Source organism: Hyaena hyaena, unplaced genomic scaffold (assembly GCF_003009895.1).
Source record: "Hyaena hyaena isolate Hyena2069 unplaced genomic scaffold, ASM300989v1 scaffold_30, whole genome shotgun sequence".
NCBI classification, from domain to species: domain Eukaryota; kingdom Metazoa; phylum Chordata; class Mammalia; order Carnivora; family Hyaenidae; genus Hyaena; species Hyaena hyaena.
The window spans coordinates 1,945,850-1,964,910 of record NW_024080662.1 but is presented as its reverse complement, the minus strand read 5'-3'; the positions used below and the strand labels follow the sequence as shown (position 1 = coordinate 1,964,910).

Sequence of the window (19,061 nt, the reverse complement as noted above, 5' to 3'; positions counted from 1 at the left end):
GGCAGCAGGCTGTCTTCTACTTTCCCCTCCAGGTCCACCCTGCACCCCACCCTGTCCTGGAGCTCCCTTTCCTGAGCTTCTTTCTAGGCTTGGCAAATAGAAGGCAAAGGTGGGTGGTCAGGGAGGGGGAGGAGAGTGCAGGGGTGGGGCTGCTCCCCACTGCTCATTCCGCAACCCCTTGCCTTCAGTCAATACGTGCCACCCCATAGCCGCTCCTCTCTCCTCTGTTTCTTCCAGGGCCATATGCTCAGAAACGGAGACTTACCTGGAGGGCCACAGGAGTGAGTGACTTGAGAGATCCTTCTGGTGGACAGATTACAGGAACTGAAACTGGAGGTGTGGGGACCAGTAGGGGCTAAGGAATGGTCCCACACCAGGTTCCGGTAACCCTTCCCCACTTTGCCCCTGTCGGTTTGCAGACTGAAAGTTCTCCTCCTGATGGTAGCCCCCCGGTGCTGCCCCAACTTAGGTGGCCACTTTAACCTGTCTATAGTTCTGTGAACGGCCCCTGTATTGAGCGCTCACCTCAAATGCCCAGCCCCTGGTGTGAGGCCAAGCTGTGGTGGCAATTCCACATGGGAAGCACCCAGTGATGCCCAGAAAGCCCAGTCCCTGACAGGGTGTGGGCGCGACCCGTCAGCCCATGACTGAACCTCTGGGCCAGGAGAGGTGAGTGCTGTTAAAAAAAAAAAAAAAAAAAGAGGGGGGTCACACCTGTGTGGTTCGGTCAGTTAAGCATGCAACTTCAGCTTAGGTCATGATCTCGCGGTTTGTAGGTTCGAGCCCCGCGTCGGGCTCTGTGCTGACAGCTCTCAGAAATAAATAAAAATGTTAAATAAATAAATAAATATACATTAAAATTAAAAAAAAATTTAATGCTTTATTTATTTCTGAGAGAGAGAGACAGTGTGAGCTTGGGAAGGTCAGAGAGAGAGAGGGAGACACAGAATCTGAAGCAGGCTCCAGGCTCTGAGCTAGCTGTCAGCACAGGGCCCGACGCGGGGCTCGAACCCACAAACTGTGAGGTCATGACCTGAGCCAAAGTCAGACGCTTAACCGACTGAGCCACCCAGGCGCCCCAACATTAAAAATTCTTAAACAAAACAAAAACCACAGGCCCAAAATAGTGTCCCTCAGCCCAAGTTCCCAAACCAGGGCTCGATAACCCAATCTAATTGCAGTTTCAACTTCTCCCAGAAATGTAGTCTTAACCGGTCAGTCAGGAATTTTTCAATCAGTGCCACTGAGTCTGCCTCTGGCTCTTCTCCCACTCCTCAAAGAAAGATGAGCTCATCTGCATGATAAGACACCTTGCTTTGCCCTCTAGAAAGAGGCCAGGCCAGGAATAATCCTTTTCTTTTGCTAATAATCTTCCTGCTCCCACCCTTCTTCTACAGAAACCTTCCATCTGGTCCCACTCCTCAGAGCTCCCCTCCACAGGCAAGATGGGAGGCTGCGCAATTCATGAATCGTGTAAGAAAGCCACTTAGATGTTTAAAATGTACTCAGTCGAATTTTTGTTAATTAGTAATGCCAAGGTAGAGGACCCTGCCATTCCTCTTCACCCAGCACCTGGGCCCCTTTCTTCCACCAAAGAAGACAGAAATGCCAGTTTCACTGGCTCGCTGTCCTTTGCCCCAGGGCAAGGGACTTTGTCCAGGCCCAGCCAATCAGATGTGCCCTCCCAGGAGTTCGCTGGGGGGCTGGCTACCGTGGCCAGACAGCAGAGAGCCTCCTTCATGGGGGCCGTTGGGGGCCGTGGCTGCTGGGCCACGCCTGCAGCGTCTGGGCCTCCGGTGAGCACCCTGCGGTGGCAGTGGCTCGCTCAGCAGGCCAGAGCAGGACTCAGGTTTGGGCTGGAGACCAGCTGTCTGGCTGAGTCTTGTCCTCCAGCCACCCCCTCGGTGGCTCTGGGAGCTCCACAAGTTCCTTTTCACAAATTGTGTTTCTGATGAAGTCGGGCAGAGTCCGTCTCCTGCAAGTGACAGAGATGCTGGGAGATGCTTTCACCAGGAATGGCAGAAGGTGCCGCAGGGAAAAAGAGGCAGGTCTGGACTGGACATTTGTCTGGTGGGAGCTGAAGGCAGTGGAAAGCCAGCTAGGATGAAAGGAAAGGCTCTAGCAAACGGGGCAGCCTAAAGCCACCACGGGGGGGGGGGGGGGGGGGGGGGGGGGGGGGGGGGGGGGGGAGGGTGCTCTATGTCCCTGCTTCCCGGCACCAGAGCTCCTAAAACACTTGGATTTAGTCTTTTGTATGCTAATAAGACTCCCGTCTGGGGAAAGTCCTACCTCTTAGATGGGAGCAGGTCACCAGAAAGACCTAGCCTTGAATAGAGGGTAGGAGCTTTCAGCTCCAACTGGGGAGACGGGGTGGAGATTCACTTCTATCAACCAAAAGCCAGTGATATTTTTTTTATATAATCAGTGCCAGCGATAGCAAAGTTTCTTTCCCTTCAAAAATAAAGCCCTAGGATGTGCCTGAGCGGTTCCATTGGTTAAGCGTCTCTTGATTTTGGCTCTTGACTCTTGGTTTCAGCTCAGGTCATGATCTCACAGTTGTTGAATTCAAGCCCTGCATCGGGCTCTTTGCTGACAGAGCAGAGCTGGTTCGGGATTTCTCTCTTCCCCTCTCTCTCTGCCCCTCCTGGCTTGCTCTCTTAATTAATTAATTAATTAAACATAAAAAAAATTTAAATAAAGTTTTAAAGTCAAAACATTATTTTTAAAATTCTAATCCAATTATTTTATGACCTATGTAACTCGGTTTCTAGGGTTTTGAAGGTAAAGTCTACCAGCACCCCACTTCTACACCTGTCCTTAAACTTACAAAGGTCGATGACTTAATCAATGGTGTTTCTGTAATGAAACCTCCATATAAGCTCCTATGTGGTGGAGTTACGGGAGTTTCCAAGATTAGTGAATGCTCTGATGTGCTGGGAAGGCTGCAGCCCTGGGTATTCTGGAAGCCTTACGCCACCCATTCCCTCTCCCCAGTACCTCACTCTATGCATCTCTTCCATTTGGTGGTTCCTGAATTGCATCCTTTTTATTTTTTTATTTTTTTTAAATTTTTTATAATTTTTTTTTTTAATTTCTAGGAGAGAGAGAGAGAGAGAGCGTGAGCAGAGGAGGGTCAGAGAGAGAGGGAGATACAGAATCTGAAGCAGGCTCCAGGCTCTGAGCTGGCAATCAGCACAGAGCCCGACGCGGGGCTCGAACCCACGAACCGCGAGATCATGACCTAAGCGAAAGTCGGACGCTTAACTGACTAAGCCACCCATGCGCCCCAAATTGAATCCTTTTTAATAAACGAAAATGTAAATAAAGTGTTTCGCTGAGTTCTATGAGTCATTGCAGCAAGTTATTGAATTCGAGGAAGGGGCTTATACCTGATTTATAGCCAGATGATCAGGAGTTAAGGGTGGCCCTCTTGGGACTTGGGACTAGCACCTGAAGTAGAGTCAGTCTTGTGGGACTGAGCCCTTAACCTGTGGGGTCTGCAGTAATTCAAGAGTTGGTGTCCAAATCGGGTTGAGTTGTTTACACCTAGTCGGTGTGGGAGAATCAGAGAATTCGTTATTGGTGTGAAAACCCCCAGAAGATTTAGCTCAGTCAGTTAAGTATCCAACTTCGGCTCAGGTCATGATCTCTTGGTCATGGGTTCAAGCCTCACACCAAGGTTCTCTGCTGTCAGAACTGAGTCCACTTCAGATCCTCTGTCTCCCTCTCTTTCTGCCCCACCCCTGCTCAGATGCTCTCTCTCTCTCTCTCTCTCTCAAAAATAAACATTTACATTAAAAAAACATTTTTTAAACCTTTCTCTCCTTTGCAAAGGAGTCTCCTATCTCTCGCAGCCATGGCAGATTCTGTGGCTCCAGATAACATACTGATTAAATCCCCAGCCTCACTCAATCTTTAATGTGAAAGTCAGGCGCTGCTCAGGACAGAGCACTGAGAGTGTGCACAGCGACACAAGGAAATACTTTGCAGGCCCACACACTGGCCTTCTTACCTTCCTTGACCCACAGCATCACCCAACACAGCAGGCAACTCCCAGCTCCCCCACGCTGCTCCTTCTCACACCCCATCTGCTGGCTCTTCATGTCACACTCATAATGTGGGGTCCCTAGGGCTTGGTCCTCAGGTGCCATTTCTTCTCTATTGACATTCCCCTTGAGAACCCGTCCAGTGTCGTGGCTCTAAGTACCATCTACACACTGATGATGCCATTTCCTATCTCCAGCCCAGGCCCCATCTCCAGACTCCAAGATCCAACTGTCCTGTCAACACCTCCACTTGGATATCCAACTGGCATTTAACCTGAATGTGCCTTCAGCTGAACTGCTGACCCCCAGCATCGTGCTGCCCCATGCGGACTTCCATAGTCCACTGCGGTGACCTCACCTCTGGGCATCATGTCCTTCTCATAGGCCTTCATCCACACCAGCAGCTAACCTTGGCTCTACCTTCACAACTTAGGCAGAATCCGACTACTTCTCTGCAGTCCCAACACCAGTGTCAAGGTCTTCTCACCTGGATTATCAGATCCTCCAGTGGCCCCAGCCCCACTGAAGTCTATTCTGGCACTGACAGCAGCCAGAGGGACCCTTAAAAATGTACATCGGATCAAGTCACTTGACTCAAAGGCCTTCATGGGCTTCCTATTTCCAAGGCCCCATATCACCTCCACCCCATGACCTCTGACCTGGCCTTCTTCCTCTTCACTCGGGCTTCTGCAGCCACCCCAACCTCCCCTGTGTTCCTGGAACTTACCTGGCACAGCCTGCCCTCAGGGTCTTGAACCAGCTATGTGATGCTCCGTGGCTTCATCCAGGCCTTTGGTCACCTTCTCAGTGAGGTCATCTTATACCCCCGCCCAGCCCTCCCCTCTGTCCCAGCGCCCTGTGAGGAGCTACATCCTTACTTATTTCTGTACTGTGTCTCCCACGGTGAGAATGTCAGTGCTGTGACAGCAGGAGTTTGCCTGTCGGGCTTACTGCTCCATCCCCACAGCTTAGTCCACAGTAGGCACTTCACATGTTAACAGACTATACCAGATGAAGATCTATGAATGAACTCAGAGGAATCAGATTATCATTTGCAAAGGGAAGCTGACTAGTCTCCTGCCCCTCTTCCCAAACTCCTTAATATCCCCAGTGCCTTAAACTAAAGATGCATTCCAGCAGGGCTCCTGGTGGGCTCAGTCGGTGGAGCATGTGACTCTTGATCTCAAGGTTGTGGGTTCCAGCCCCATACCGGGTGTAGAGATTACTGAAAAATAAAATATATATATATATAAAGATGGATTCCAGCATGTCTGGAGATCTTAGTACAAAGTAAAACCCAGGGGCAAAGGCTTATATATCAAAGAAACTGTAAGACTTTTGTTACTTTACCTTGGTCACACTGTGGAGAATATGTGTGAGGAAAGATTGAGGTCATAGACCCAGGAGATAAGAACCTAAATGTACATTGGGATGAATTTATCAATACAGGTGCACTGGACAGAAATTTTGGATTCAGTGTGCTGGCTTAAGCTACTAGGGTTTGTTCTGTGTGTCTGTTTGGTTGGCTGGAACGAAAGCAGTCTCCCTAAATGCAACAGAGATGCCCAAAGCCCCCTGATATGATGTAGAAGAAAGAATCCAAAGCCTCAGGAAGATTCGCTCATTCACTGAAATCCAACATTGGACTGAGTTCATCAGGCAACTCACCCAGAGATACTCCCTTTATCATCATTTAGAAGTTCACTGCTGAGGACATCATCTTTAAAAAGTGAGGCTATTTCTTTCTTTCTTTTTTTTTTTAATGTCTTATTTATTTCTAGGAGAGAGAGAGACAGCGTGAGCAGGGGAGGGTCAGAGAGAGAGGGAATGACAGACTCTGAAACAGGCTCCAGGCTCTGAGCTGGCAGTCAGCACAGAGCCCGACGCGGGGCTGGAACCCACGAACCGCGAGATCATGACCTAAGCGAAAGTCAGACGCTTAACCCACTAAGCCACCCAGGCGCCCCAAAGTGAGGCTATTTCTATATAAGGTCACATTGTGAGGTATGAGGCTTAGGTCTTCAATGCATGAAATGTTTTGTGGGGGGACACAATCCAACCTTTACTTAACAAGCACCATAGTCACTGTCCTCCATGGGTCAGGGATTCCAACCAGAGACACTGTAATTGAGATGACTCCTTGATTTCAAGGGAGATACTAGGACCCCGGGCACCAAGAGGCAAGTAGCAGCCTTGAGCTGCCAGAGGAGAGGTACAGAGACCATGGCACGCAAGAGGACTTACTGGTAATCTGAATGGCCTGGTCTGAAAACATCTTTGCCAGGATCCTCAGGCCTCTAGGACCAAAACTGACAGGGAGGCCCATAGAGTCGTCCTTTTGTGTGTAACAAAAGGACTGATGGTCAGACCAACAGAAACCTGCCAGCAACAGAGAGGATTTTCTTTTCTCCAATGTTCTAGGTAAAATTAGTTCATAAACTCAGGGGCCCCTGAAGGAAGTAGGGTGGGTGCCCTTTAAGGAAGGAGGGCCCTGTGCAAATGGCACAGGTCATGCTGACACTTTCTTCACAGTCCTTCCCAAAGGGTCTTGTGGCCATTAACCAGGATGTAGCAGTCACTAGTTCTAGTCTACCCCAAAGCCATTTTTCTTCTTTTTTTTGTTGTTTGATTTATTTATTTTTGAGAGAGACAGAGCAGGGGAGGGGCAGAGACAGGGAGATAGAGAATCCCAAGATGGTTCTATGCTGTTGGCAAAGAGCCCGACTTGGGGCTGGAACTCACAAACTGTGAAATCATGACCTGAGCCGAAATCAAGAGTCAATGGGTTTAACCCACTGAGCCACCTAGGTTCCTCCATTTTCTTTTTTTAAAATGTTCCATGTGGAGCTCAAACTCATGACCCCAAGGTCAAGAGTCACATGTTCCCCATCTTTCACTTTTAATAAAATAATTTTGTTCTTGGGGCACCTGGGTGGCTCAGTTGGTTAAGCATCTGACTTCAGCTCAGGTCATGAACTCACCATTTGTGAGTTCGAGCCCCACATCAGGCTCTGTGCTGACAGCTCAGAACCTGGAGCCTGTTTCAGATTCTGTGTTTCATTCTCTCTGCCCCTCCCCTGCTCTCTCTGTCTCTCAAAAATAAATAAATGTCAAAAAACAAACAAACAAACAAACAAATTTTTTTTAAAAGTTTTGTTCAGGGGCGCCTGGGTGGCTTAGTCGGTTAAGCATCCGACTTTTGCTTAGGTCGTGATCTCACGGTTCGTGGGTTCGAGCCCCGCGTCGGGCTCTGTGCTGATTGCCAGCTCAGAGCCTGGAGCCTGTTTCGGAGTCTGTGACTCCCTCTCTCTCTGACCCTCCCCTGCTCATGCTGTCTCTCTCTCTCTCTCTCTCTCTCTCTCTCTCTCCTCTCTCTCCTAGAAATAAATAAAACATTAAAAAAAAAAAAAGTTTTGTTCAGGGGTGCCCGGATGGCTCAGTCAATTAAGCATCTACCTTGATTTCAGCTCAGGTCATGATCTCACAATTCATGAGATCGGGCCCTACACGGGCTTTGCACTAACAGCACAGAGCCTGCTTGGGATTCTCTCTCTCTCCATCTCTCTCTCTCTCTGCCCCTCCTCCACTCATGCTCTCTCTCCCCCTCTCAAAATAACATAAATAAATAACTTTAAAAAGAATGCTTTTGCTCAAACAACAATGTGTCCAGCCCCATACATGATTGGTTTAAGCCATACATGCCAACACTCCGCTTTGCTGGTGATAACTGTGTTTTAATTTATTAATATATAGTATATAATTGTTATATTATAAATATAATTAAATATTACTGAAACCTATGTCTTTGCAACATTTCTTTCTACTCAAATACCCTCTGATCCTAACATCCAATCATCGCCATTGTTTTGTAGCAATCCAAAATGCTAAAAATTTTTCTATATGACAGTATATAATTGCTCTAAGTTGTGGTAGAACATTGGATCTGAAGAAAAATTCTCATAGTGTTAAATCTCATTCCTTCTGCTGTTGCTTTGCTGCTAAAAATCTTTAACACCTTCTTCCAAAACTGCTGAGGCCTCAGGTCAGGTGTCTACCCAGGGGCTTAGTGCCCAGAGATGGGTGAAGACAGACAGACCATCAAGCTGTATCCTAATCTCACCTTCCAGGAAGACCGCTGCAGCTGAAATCCCTCTGAACTCGGGGACAGTGCCCAGGGGTTTCTGTTATCCATCGTGACACAGCTGGGTAAGGCACAGCCATAACTGTTGGCAACACCAAACCACTCAGAAACAGCCCAGCCACGGTCGCCTCCACCCTGACACACTGGGAGAGGTGCAGATGGGCACCCAGCCATGTCCAGCCCTATCATGTCCACCGAGGAGCAGCCCTGCCTTCCCAACAGCCCAGCCCCAGGGCAGCAAGCATGGAAAGTCCAGTGATTTTCTGGGGCACAAGAAAGGGACAAACCCTCCCCTTGTCTAATCGTCTCCAATCCAGAAGTGACAAAATACAACAGAACTAGCCAACAAGCCCCCACCCACAGCCTCATGCAGGCCTTCCATCCATCCTCCATCCAGCCCCTGGTGCCCCTTCCCAAGGATGCTGACAGTTGAGATCCATAGTTTGCCCTCAATAGCGCTCCACTCCAAATGCCCCCTCGCACATCTGCTTCCAGCTCAGGGATGAGCACCCAGAACCCAAGTTTGGCCCAGAGAAAATTCAGCCCTGTCCCTGCCCATGTGCACCAGGCCCAGAGCTCACTCTAGGGCAAGACAGTTTCCTCTCCCGAGAGGGGTTGGCATGGAGGTGGGAGCTGGACCAAGGATCCCAACACAGACGTACGAGACTGCAACATGGGAGTGTGCGGAGCCAGCTGGAAATACCTCACAAATGGGGAGATGGCCACAAGAGACAGCCTTAGATTCTTATATTTTTTATTCTTATTCTTTTTAAAGTAAACTCTAGGCTCAACATGGGGCTCGAACTCATGACCCTGAGATCAAGAGCTGCACGCTCTACTGACTGAGCCAGCCAGGTGCCCCAGTCGTTTTTTTTTTTTTTTAATTTAATAAAGTATTTATTGCAAAGAATGCTGGACACAGTGTGATGTGTGGCTGAGATCCAACAACACCCATTCTGCAGAGAAAGGGAAACCGTCTTCATCACAAGCACATCCACCATCATGAATAGAACCCAGTGGCCAACCCAGTGGCTTGCTGACCATGCAGAGACCCCTCCAGGGCAGAGGCAGAGAGGAGAGGCCCTGACCCACGCCATGCCTCCAGGCTTCCTTCTGCCTTATCCCAGGCCTTGTGACACTGCAGGTCCAGCAGCTCTTGACTGCCCTCTGGGCACAGAGGAAAGGCCTCATTGGTGGTGCCTCAGCCAGCCTGAGGTCCTGGAGAGGTGGGGATATCCAGATGTAAGTGCCGCTAACCAAAGAGACCCACTACGGCCACAAAGTGTGTCCAAGTGACCAAGTCACCAAAACTCTGCAGTCCCAAAGGTAGTGGCATGGTGCTCTGGTCCTGGGTCCAGGGCTTGGGGCTCTGGCAGAAGGTAAGTCCAGAAGATCCTGCCCCAGCCCTCCACCGTGTCTGTCCACAGCCACTGCAGCATCCAAAGCTGAGAGACCACCAGCTGGGGCAGGGACACACACTTCCCTCAGGGGCAGGTGGCGCCTGCAGGATGCAAAGCCCCAGGAGGCTGGGAAAGGTGAGTTGTTCTGCCAGGGAACCTTCTGGGTACAAGGTGGGCTTGGGATCCTGGGTCCTGTGCAAGGCAGAGTGTCCGACTACAGATCCAGACACCTCCTCACCCAACCTCACAACTTGCTGGCCAGGCCTCCTGCCCAGCTATACAATGGAGCCCAAACCCATTGCCCAGCCTGCCTCTCTGGGCCCAAAAGAATGCACGGGCATGACAGATGGTAGCCTTCCGAGGTCGCTTTCTGCCAGGTTTCCGTGCACGTGAATCAAAAGCTGTGATATGGCTGGGAAAATCCTCCCATGGACAGGGTACCTCAGGCTTCCGCCCTTTCCCTGGCTCAGTCCCACTTGTGGAGGTCAATGAACGCCAGGATGGGCTTTTTTTCTCGGAATCGTTCACAGCAAATGCACGTCTTGGCCACCGGGGCACACTCTTGTGTGGACACAGGCGGCAACGTGCGAGAGGTAGCCTAGCAGGCAAGGCCAGGAGGGAAGATGGGACAGCAGCCCTTCCCTTGAGCACTTGGGTGTGCACTGGGAAGAACTCACACAACCGCCCTGTCTTTGCGTGCTTTCGTTGCGCAACAGGTGGGCAGGGGTGGCCTTGGCCACCAGCTCTCACCAGTGTTCCAGTGTGTGCACAACTGAGAAGTGGTGATCACAAAGGCCGTGCTTCCTGTGTGTTCTGTGCATCATGTGGTGTTGAAGTGAGCACACTGCTCTCACAAGTGGCCTAGCCAGTGAAGGTGCCTGTCTTGGTGACTCTACAGGTCCAGGCAGGGCAAGATGGGAAGAGCTCTCCCTCTCATCCAAGGCAGTGGAGCTCAGGCCACCATGAAGTCATTGCCTCTGGCTCAGGAAGCGGCCATAGAGGAGATAGCCGAGTCCCTGGGGCCCCCAGGTCCACCTCAGACAGCTTGGCCCTGATGGGATCACCACAGCAAGTGCTTTCTGTTCCATGTTTAGGGTTTCACACTTCACAAAGCCAACCGACTGGTGAGAGGACACCTCATAGCTGCAACAGAAGGCCGGGTTGCTAGGAAACTTCTCACCAGCCCAGGGCAGACCCAGTCTGGCCAAATGATTCTTAGCAGCAGGTCGGGCACCACATATAACCCTGTTGCCATTAACAAGGAAGCAGGTGGGCTGGTGCGGGGGCTCTGGGCGCCACCAGCCAGGTGTGGCATTGAGGATGTTCCAGCATAGAAACGGTCACATGGACCAGGGGGCCTGTAATGACCTCATCTGCAGAGATCAGTACCTGCCTGGGGATCACAGTGGATGAGACATGGTCACTGGTGAGCAGGGACCGTGACCAGGGCTTCCTCTGGAGGCCTCGAGATATCTACATTCTGCAAAACAAACAACACAGAATATTCACCCTGTGATGAGAACAGATACACATCCACTGTCCTTCTGCCTACTTTCCTCATCACTGTGCACCCTTGGGGTCACATACTCAACCCCCAGGCTGCAGCCAGGCCTCCACTCTCCAAATTTCCCTAAGAGCAAGGGCCCAAGAGCCTCTCAACATAGGGTGGGTGGACAAACACAAAGGTTCAAAAGCAGGGGCGGAAGATGCCCCCGGTTCCTGCTTCCTGCTTGCACACAGACCAGGCATCACCCAGAGTGAAGCCATCTCCACCTCCTGCCCCAGGCCTGAGTCAACCAGGAGGGAACAGCTGGCTTGCATTCTCACCACTGGGGGTGGTGACTGGCAGGCAAGGGGACTGGCTCCTGGGGGTGCCCTCCTCCTGGCTCTAAGTGTCGGTGGACAGGTATCAGATGCAGCCCCAGCAGATGCAGACATCTCCTAGTCTGCAGCCTGCTCTGTCCTCTCAGAGGTGGGGCGCAGGGTTCCCCAGACCTCCTAAAGCCCTCAACTACAGATGGGCCCTGCCAAACCACAAAGTCTGCTTCCTTCCACAGCCTGCTAGGCTCAGGAGTAAGGAATAGAGAGCCTGACACCTTTTTCCTCAGCTCCCTGAGATGGTCCTCTGGAACCCCAAATCCTGGTGGCCCATGTTCTTGATTGGGGTCCCTTGCAACCATCAGCTACTGCAGCAGGTCATGTTGGGCCATAGCCCTGTGTGATATGACATGCCCAGATCTGCAGGGAGGAAGACATGGCTCCCACGGGCACACCTCTGCGTGCCCTGAACCAGACACTGGAATTGGAGGGGTAGGTGTAATTCTCATGGTGGGTGGGGCAGGCTTCTTGAGGACCCCCTTTCCCATTACATTCCCAAGAATGGGCTAGGACCCAGGGATCCTGCCACCTGAAAGGAAACCAGCCAGGAACCTGTGGCCAGCAGGAGGTTGCCTCTCGAAAGCCAGCATGCAGAGGTGGGCAAGGTGGCTGCCACCTACCCTATGGCCATGCCGGCTCCTGCCCCATAGATCCAGGTGTCAGCCCCCAGTGTTGCTCCCGGGTCCAGGGGCTTCTCTTACCATCATCGACCATCACCCTGTCAGTCAGTGCTGGGGCCCAGTGCCTTCTGGGCTTTCCTCTGCACAAAGAGTGCTTGTTAGGACATGCCTTCTCCTGGGACCTGTGGGTGCCAAACTAGGCCTGGGGCATACTCTCAGGACAAATAGGGAAGTGGCCTGCTTGGTAGATGGTCCAGTGACGGGCAGCAGCCTTAAGAACATGCACACATCTCCACCAGTGGGGTTCAAGGCCAAGGGGCTGCAGGTGAGCAGCCCAAGGCTTGCACCTTTGACAGGGACCCAGAGTCCCCCATGTTCCACTGTAGGTGGCAGCAGGCACAACGGAGGCCCCAGGAGCCTTCTTGCTGCAGTAGACCGTGTGAACGGGGTCCAGAAGGGCTACTCCAGCCCTTGGCCTCAGTGAAAGACAGACCTCATGTGAGCATAGAAAGTGGTTCTGGGTAAAACTCCGAGGAGCTTCTATCTTAAACAAGGCACTGGGGGAACACAGGGTAGTGAACTGTTCTTCTGCATGACAGTCTCTGTCTAGCGCCAACACCCTCTCAGCACCTGCATGGCCCTTTCTGCAACAAAGCACAATGCCACTTTAATTGTTAAAGGTGCTCAAGTTGGAAAAGATCCTTGTGAGTCCTGAGCTGGTAGGGGAAGACGGAAGAATCCCCACCTGCCCCCTCAGAGGGCCTCTTGCTTCTTTCCTCACTGGGATCCTCCTCCCCCTGGCTCAGCGGGCTATGGTAGGGCTGCTGGGAAGCCACCACACCCAGGCTCAGGCACTTCCTAGCCTGGGGGCCCAACTCCAGGGGTTTCTCCACCCCCCCCTCCCCCCCCCACCCCCGGAGGCCTAGCCCAGAGCCATGACCTCGCCCTGGTGACAAGACTACAGTAGCTTTGACAGAGAACTCAAGCTCACTCTGGCAGACACCCCAGTTGGCTCTGGGCCTTGAAGATGCTGGGCCTGGATACCCCCAGGAATATGCTCGCCATCCCAGCAGTAACCCCATTGCTACCTGAGGCCTGTCCCGGTGCGTGTTCACAGCCATCACGTTCAGGAATATTGACTCCACTTTACAACCTGCCAAAGGAAAGATGGAAATCCATTTCCCCTCCTGGAAGGCCTCTAGAGCCACAGAGGGGAGAAACTTCTCTCAGGTGGAGGCCTGGGGTATTATAGAATAGAGCAGCCATTCTCTGCCTCGTCCTGGTCCTCTACTTTAGGCAGCTCTGTGGAGCATGTGAGGAAGGATGAGGTACCCAGTTGGGCCCACACGTGCCACAGCACAGCCTTGGTGAGGAGCCCAGACACCCAGGCAGGGCTACACCAAGGACCCAAGCCACCCACTGCTAGGGCTGAGGACAATCAAAGGAGTGGCAGGCCTGAGCTCGCTGTGGAGTCAACAGTGAGTCTTCAGAGCCCCCATACCACGCCCACCCCAAGCATGCTACAAACACAAGCCCAACAGGCCAGGTGCTCAGCGTAATGGGGGATGAAGGGATGAGCACACACAGAAATGACATCAGCTGCCACTAGGCTTTATGGTCATTCTCCCAACGACACAGTCACGTGAGGGGTGCCTCATAGCTTGCGTTGAAGGTGAGGAGCTGAGACCCAGGAACTTAGGCCCTGAACCCAGAATATTTTAAGGCCCAGGTCCTGGGGGCTCTGGGGCTTTGCAGGGATTTCAGAAAAACCAGTAGGAAAGCCCGTCATGTGGGTGGGTCAGTGGTTAAGGACCACTGGAAAGGCACCAGTGGCCACAGAAATTAAAAAAAACAAAAACAAAGCCAAAAAAACCCAACAACTAAAAATTGTAAATTGGGAGGGGTGCCTTGCTGGCTCAATTGGTAGACCATGTGACTCTTGATCTCAGGGTTGTGAGTTTGAGCCCCAGGCTGGGTGTAGAGCTTGCTTAAAAAGAAAAAAAAAAGTAAATTGGGAAAGGTAGTAAAAAAAAAAAAAAAAAAGTAAATTGGGATGGGTGGAGGAGGAATGAGTCCCTAACGTTATTTTCAAGGGATCTACAGCAAAATCATGGAACCCCGTGGAAAGCCAGCATTTGGCAATGAGGTCATAATTCAAGAAGCTTCCTTACCATAAGCCACAGGGGTCAGCTTCAGGACGGTGTGCAGCGGACACTTGAGGTAGGGCAGCTGTTCTGTGGACACAGACAGGGAGGGCTGGCACACCGGGGACACCCACGTGACAGCCCCACTGTCTCTCTCACATACACACATCCACATCCCCGGGGGCCAGGCCCGCACCTGCTGCCTTGTCCAGGAAGTAGGCCAGGAGGCAGCGCATCACAGCCTGGTGGCAGATGACCAGCACATTCTCTTGCCTCTCCAGCTCCATGATGACAGGCTCGAGCCGCTGGACCAGGTCCTCATAAGACTGCAAGGGCAAGTGGGAAGGGTTCCTCAGGCCCTGCCCCAGGGGTAGTGACAGAGACATTCTGGATAGCACGCTACCTCCTCGCTCCCAGGAGGCTCCCCATTCCAGGAAGCTGAGGCTAGGTATCCTCCAGCCTGGCCCCTGGGGCCTCTCTAGGTCAGCGAGATGTGCAGCTTGAGAGGGAAGCTGGGAGGGAAGAAAGATGGGCTGCCTGGGGAAGGGAGTGCTTCCTCCACCCCAGTGCCAGGTCCCCAGAGGACTAGAGGGCAAGGCTGGGCCTCAGACTGCCATCCTAAGGGGCCACCTCTGTGCTCACCCACAGGGCCCTGGGCTGTACCCTCTGCTGCCAGAATGGACACGCTGGCAACTGAGGACAGCCCACAGCACACAGAGTGCGCAGAAAGTGCCATGGAGGGTGGGCAGTAAAGGCTCCTAAAACTTCCTGGAGCACGACCTGTCTGCATGCCTGAGGGCCCAGGAACAATGACCCTGGCAGTCAGCTGCCCTGTGCCTCCCCTGGGCGCCGGGAGGTAGCTAATGAGGAAAACCTTGGACCAATCCCTTGGCCCTAAGGTTTAGAGATCACCAGGAGACCGAGCCCTCCTGGCACATAACGAGAAAAACAAAGGTCTCAAGCTGGGAGCTGAATGTGCCCCCACGCTCTGACTGAGAGCAATGCCCTGTAGTTCTGGAGGAATCCTAGATTAGCCCTTTTGGTAACTGTTGTTTCCCTGTTTTCTCAAGTCTGAACAGTCAGCCGCTTTCCTTCTTTTTACTGTTATCTGGGGTTAGTTTTAAATCTGAGCTCTGCCTTATAGTACGACGGAGGGAAAATAATGCTACCCAGAGCTGTGCTTTTCTTGAAGACAGTATAGCAGAGGGGCCAAGAATCTGGGATCTGGCGGGGGGGGCGGGGGGGGTACTTCCACATGTGTACGTGTATGTGTGCATCCACTCGTGTGCCTGTAGTGGTATCTTTATCGGGCCGCTGCCCTGGGTCACCTCCTGGAAGCGGGAGATACTGGAGTATCTGGGAGTATCTATTTCTGACCTGGGCCTCGGCTGTAGCAGGAGGCAGCCTGAGGGAAGGAGGCCAGAGCACATGGCTTCCCGTGGGGAAGGTCTCCCTATGTCTGCAATCAGGGGTCTGTGTCTGGAGCCACAGGGAGGGCACAATCCCTGTGATACCCCGGGGAAGGGGAAAGGCGAAGGTGGAGAACACTGGGGAGTAGGGGCCCAGAGTCTCAGAGGTGGGAGTCCCATGCGGCACGGCCCATCCACCGTCCAAGGAGGGCAGGGATTGTGTGGCCTGGGCCCCATGGCTGGGAGGTGATGGCAATGACACACCCCCCCAGCCTGGCCAAGCTCTGAGGTCAGACCCCATCTATTGCCCAAGCAGCTTCCACAGAGCACCCCTCAGTGGTCCTGGGGCAGATGGCAGGTGGCTAAGCCCCCAAATCCCACCTACCTCCCCCTTGGGGTACCGGTACCGGTACTTGTCCTGGTCCCGCAGGGCAAACTCCAGTGGATAATGATCCTGAATTTCCTCATAGGTCATTTCCTCACAGACGCCCTAGGGAGACACCGCGGTTGTCACACCTCCCATGCCAGGCCCAGGGATCAGCCCTGTGTCGGGGGGTGGGGAGGGCAGGAAGAGGGGACCAGGTTTACAGGGCATTTCCTGGGTCATAGGGGCCCTCCCAGCCTGGAACTCAGAATCCACCTGCAAAGAGCAGGCCCGCGGGAACACGGAGCAAGGGGGCAGCTTCTCATTTGTAAAGAGCTACCAGAACAGTCTTTTCTATGCATCCATTGTCCATCCAGTTAATGCCATAAAAGTAAACATAGAGGGGCGCCTGGGTGGCTCAGTCGGCTGGACGTCCGACTTCTACTCAGGTCATGATCTCATGGCTAGTGAGCTTGAGCCCCACATCGGGCTCTGTGCTGACGGCCCAGAGCCTGGAGCCTGCTTCAGATTCTATGTCTCTCTCTCTCTCTCTCTCTGCCCCTCCCCCACTCATGTTCTGTTTCTGTCTCTCTCAAAAATAAACATTAAAAAAATTTAAAATAAAAAAGAAACATTAAAAAAATAATAAACACAGAATGTTAACTATGTGTCTTTTCTTGTGTCTTTTGTTTTCTATGCTATAGAAATACTCTGGGTATGGATTGTTGTATAAAGCAAGATTTCACTTGTGTTCCTTCAGGAGACACACACACTCACACGTAGCACAGATTATCTTATACAAATGCTATTTTTTAAGGTTTATTTTTATTTCTAAGAGAGACAGAAACAGAGTGTGAGTGGGGGAGGGGCAGAGAGTGAAGGAAACAGAAGCAGGCTCCAGACTCCAAGCTATCAGCACAGAGCCTGACATGGGGCTAATCATGAGATCATAACCTGAGCTGAAGTCAGACGCTTAACTAACTGAGCCACCCAGGCGCCCCTACAAATGCAAAATCCAACAAAAAAAGAACACTGGTCGAGAACACCAAAGTGTGATTTAAGGGTATTGAGAGAGGAAGAAGTAATAAAATGCTGTAATAAAAAGCTGCTGAGGGGCACCTGAGTGGCTCAGTCAGTTCAGTGTCCAACTTCAGCTCAGGTCATGATCTCACTGTTTGTGGAATCAAGCCCCATGTTGCGCTCCAAGCTGACAGCACTGAGCCTGCTCAGGATTTTCTCTCACCCTCTCTCTCTCTGCCCCTCCCCTGCTCTCTTCTCTCTCTCTCTCTCAAAATTAACAAACTTTATTTATTTATTTATTTTATTATTATTTTTTAATGTTTTATTTATTTCTAGGAGAGAGAGAGAGAGACAGAGTGAGCAGGGGAGGGTCAGAGGGAGTCTGTAACAGGCTCCAGGCTCTGAGCTGGCAGTCAGCACAGAGTCCGATGTGGGGCTCGAACCCACGAACCGCGAGATCATGACCTAAGCGAAAGTCGGACGCTTAACTAACTAAGCCACCCAGGCGCCCCAACAAACTTTTTTTTAAAAAAGAAGAAAGATCTCAAATCAATAATCTGATCTTCCATCTAAAGATACTGGAAAAAGAAGAGCAAAGTAAACCCAAAGCAAGCAGAAGGAAGGAAGTAATAAAGATCAGAGCTGGAACTCATAGGCAGCTCAGTGAAATGTCCACTCCTGATTTCAGCTCAGGTCAGGACCTCACGGTTCATGAGTTCAAGCCCCACACTGGCAGGATGGAGCCTGCTTGGGATTCTTTCTCTCTCCCTCTCTCTCTGCCCCTCCCATATTCTGGCTCTCTCTCTCTCTCACAAAAAATAAATAAAACATTTTATTTATTTAAAAATTTTTAATGTTTATTTATGAGGGAGAGACCACACATTGTATGATTCCATTTACATAAGATATCCCCACTAGGCCAGTCCACAGAGACACAAAATAGATTAGTGGTAGCCTAGGTCTGAAGGGAGGGCTTGGAAGGAAATGGGGGGATGGGGTCAGGGTTGCTTTTTGGAGTAATGAAATGTTCTGAAATTGATTGCAATTGGTGATGGTTGCACAACTCTGTGAATATACTAAAAATCGCTGAACTGTATACTTTAGGTAGGTGAATAGGATGGTATGTGCATTATTTCTCTATAAAGCTGGTATTTTTAATTAATTAATTTATTTATTTATTCTTTTTTATTTATTTGGGAGAGAGAGAGAGAGAGCATGAGCAGGGGAGGGGCAGAGAGAAGGAGTAAGAGAACCCCAAGCAGGCTTCATGCTGTCAGCGTGGAGCCCAATGCGGGGACTGAAATCACTAACCATGAGACTGTGACCGGAACCAAAATCAGAAGTCGAACGCATAACTGACTGAGCCACCCAGGCACCTCTATAAAGCTGGTATTTGTTAAAAAGGAAAAATAAGGCCATGAATTGCGGCTTGAACTAAGAAAAAGATCCCAATGTTGAAAGAGAAGACTAGCCCAAGGCTGTTTACCAGAACCCAGGAAAAGAACAAAGATAAACATAGAAAGATAATGAACAGATCACAGAGATTAGAACAGTCTCCAAACGTGAAGGAGAAAGAAAAGAATGCTCCAGCATCTAGGAAAATAATCAGATGAACTACAACGGAAAAAAACTGGGGTGGCCCAGGGAGCCACATCTGTGTCCCTGGAGGGCAGACGCTGGCACCTAAGCTGCATCAGGGGGACAAAGAGAACGGTGGCTATGGGCCCCCCCGGGCTCCTGGCAGCCTCCACCGATGGAAGCCCCCACAAAATGGTTAAGGGAGCTCCCAGATGGGTTACAAAACGTGCTTACTCTTTTAAAGAGCTCACCAATTCTCCTCAAGCTTCCTCCTTTCACTCAGTGCATGTTTACTGAGCACCTCCCACGGGGTGAACAAAGTAAATACAATTCCTGCTCTCATGTGACTCAGAACTCTTCCCAGTGGCCAGGAACCTGGTATTGTCCTGGATGCCTGCCTTCTTCTCACCTCACCCCTCAGTTATCACTTTGGTGGTGGTGGTGTTAACAATGTTTATTTT

The 19,061-nt window shown here is 51.2% G+C and overlaps 1 protein-coding gene across 4 annotated transcripts in view; it reads right to left on the bottom strand.

Moving 5' to 3' along the window:
* Positions 1 to 9,024: 9,024 nt before the first annotated feature.
* PFKFB4 (6-phosphofructo-2-kinase/fructose-2,6-biphosphatase 4) overlaps positions 9,025 to 19,061 on the bottom strand; it is a 28,738-nt gene continuing 18,701 nt past the window's right edge. For 3 of the 4 annotated variants that reach the window (XM_039228289.1, XM_039228293.1, XM_039228292.1), the window contains 5 exons: positions 16,024 to 16,128; positions 14,426 to 14,555; positions 14,257 to 14,319; positions 13,174 to 13,238; positions 9,025 to 11,067 (listed from right to left, as the gene is read on the bottom strand). In XM_039228289.1, the coding sequence (XP_039084220.1) occupies positions 11,008 to 11,067; positions 13,174 to 13,238; positions 14,257 to 14,319; positions 14,426 to 14,555; positions 16,024 to 16,128 (423 nt within the window). In that variant the 3' untranslated portion in view covers positions 9,025 to 11,007. The remainder of the gene's footprint in view (positions 11,068 to 13,173; positions 13,239 to 14,256; positions 14,320 to 14,425; positions 14,556 to 16,023; positions 16,129 to 19,061) is intronic. The other variant, XM_039228290.1, reaches the window with a different exon arrangement.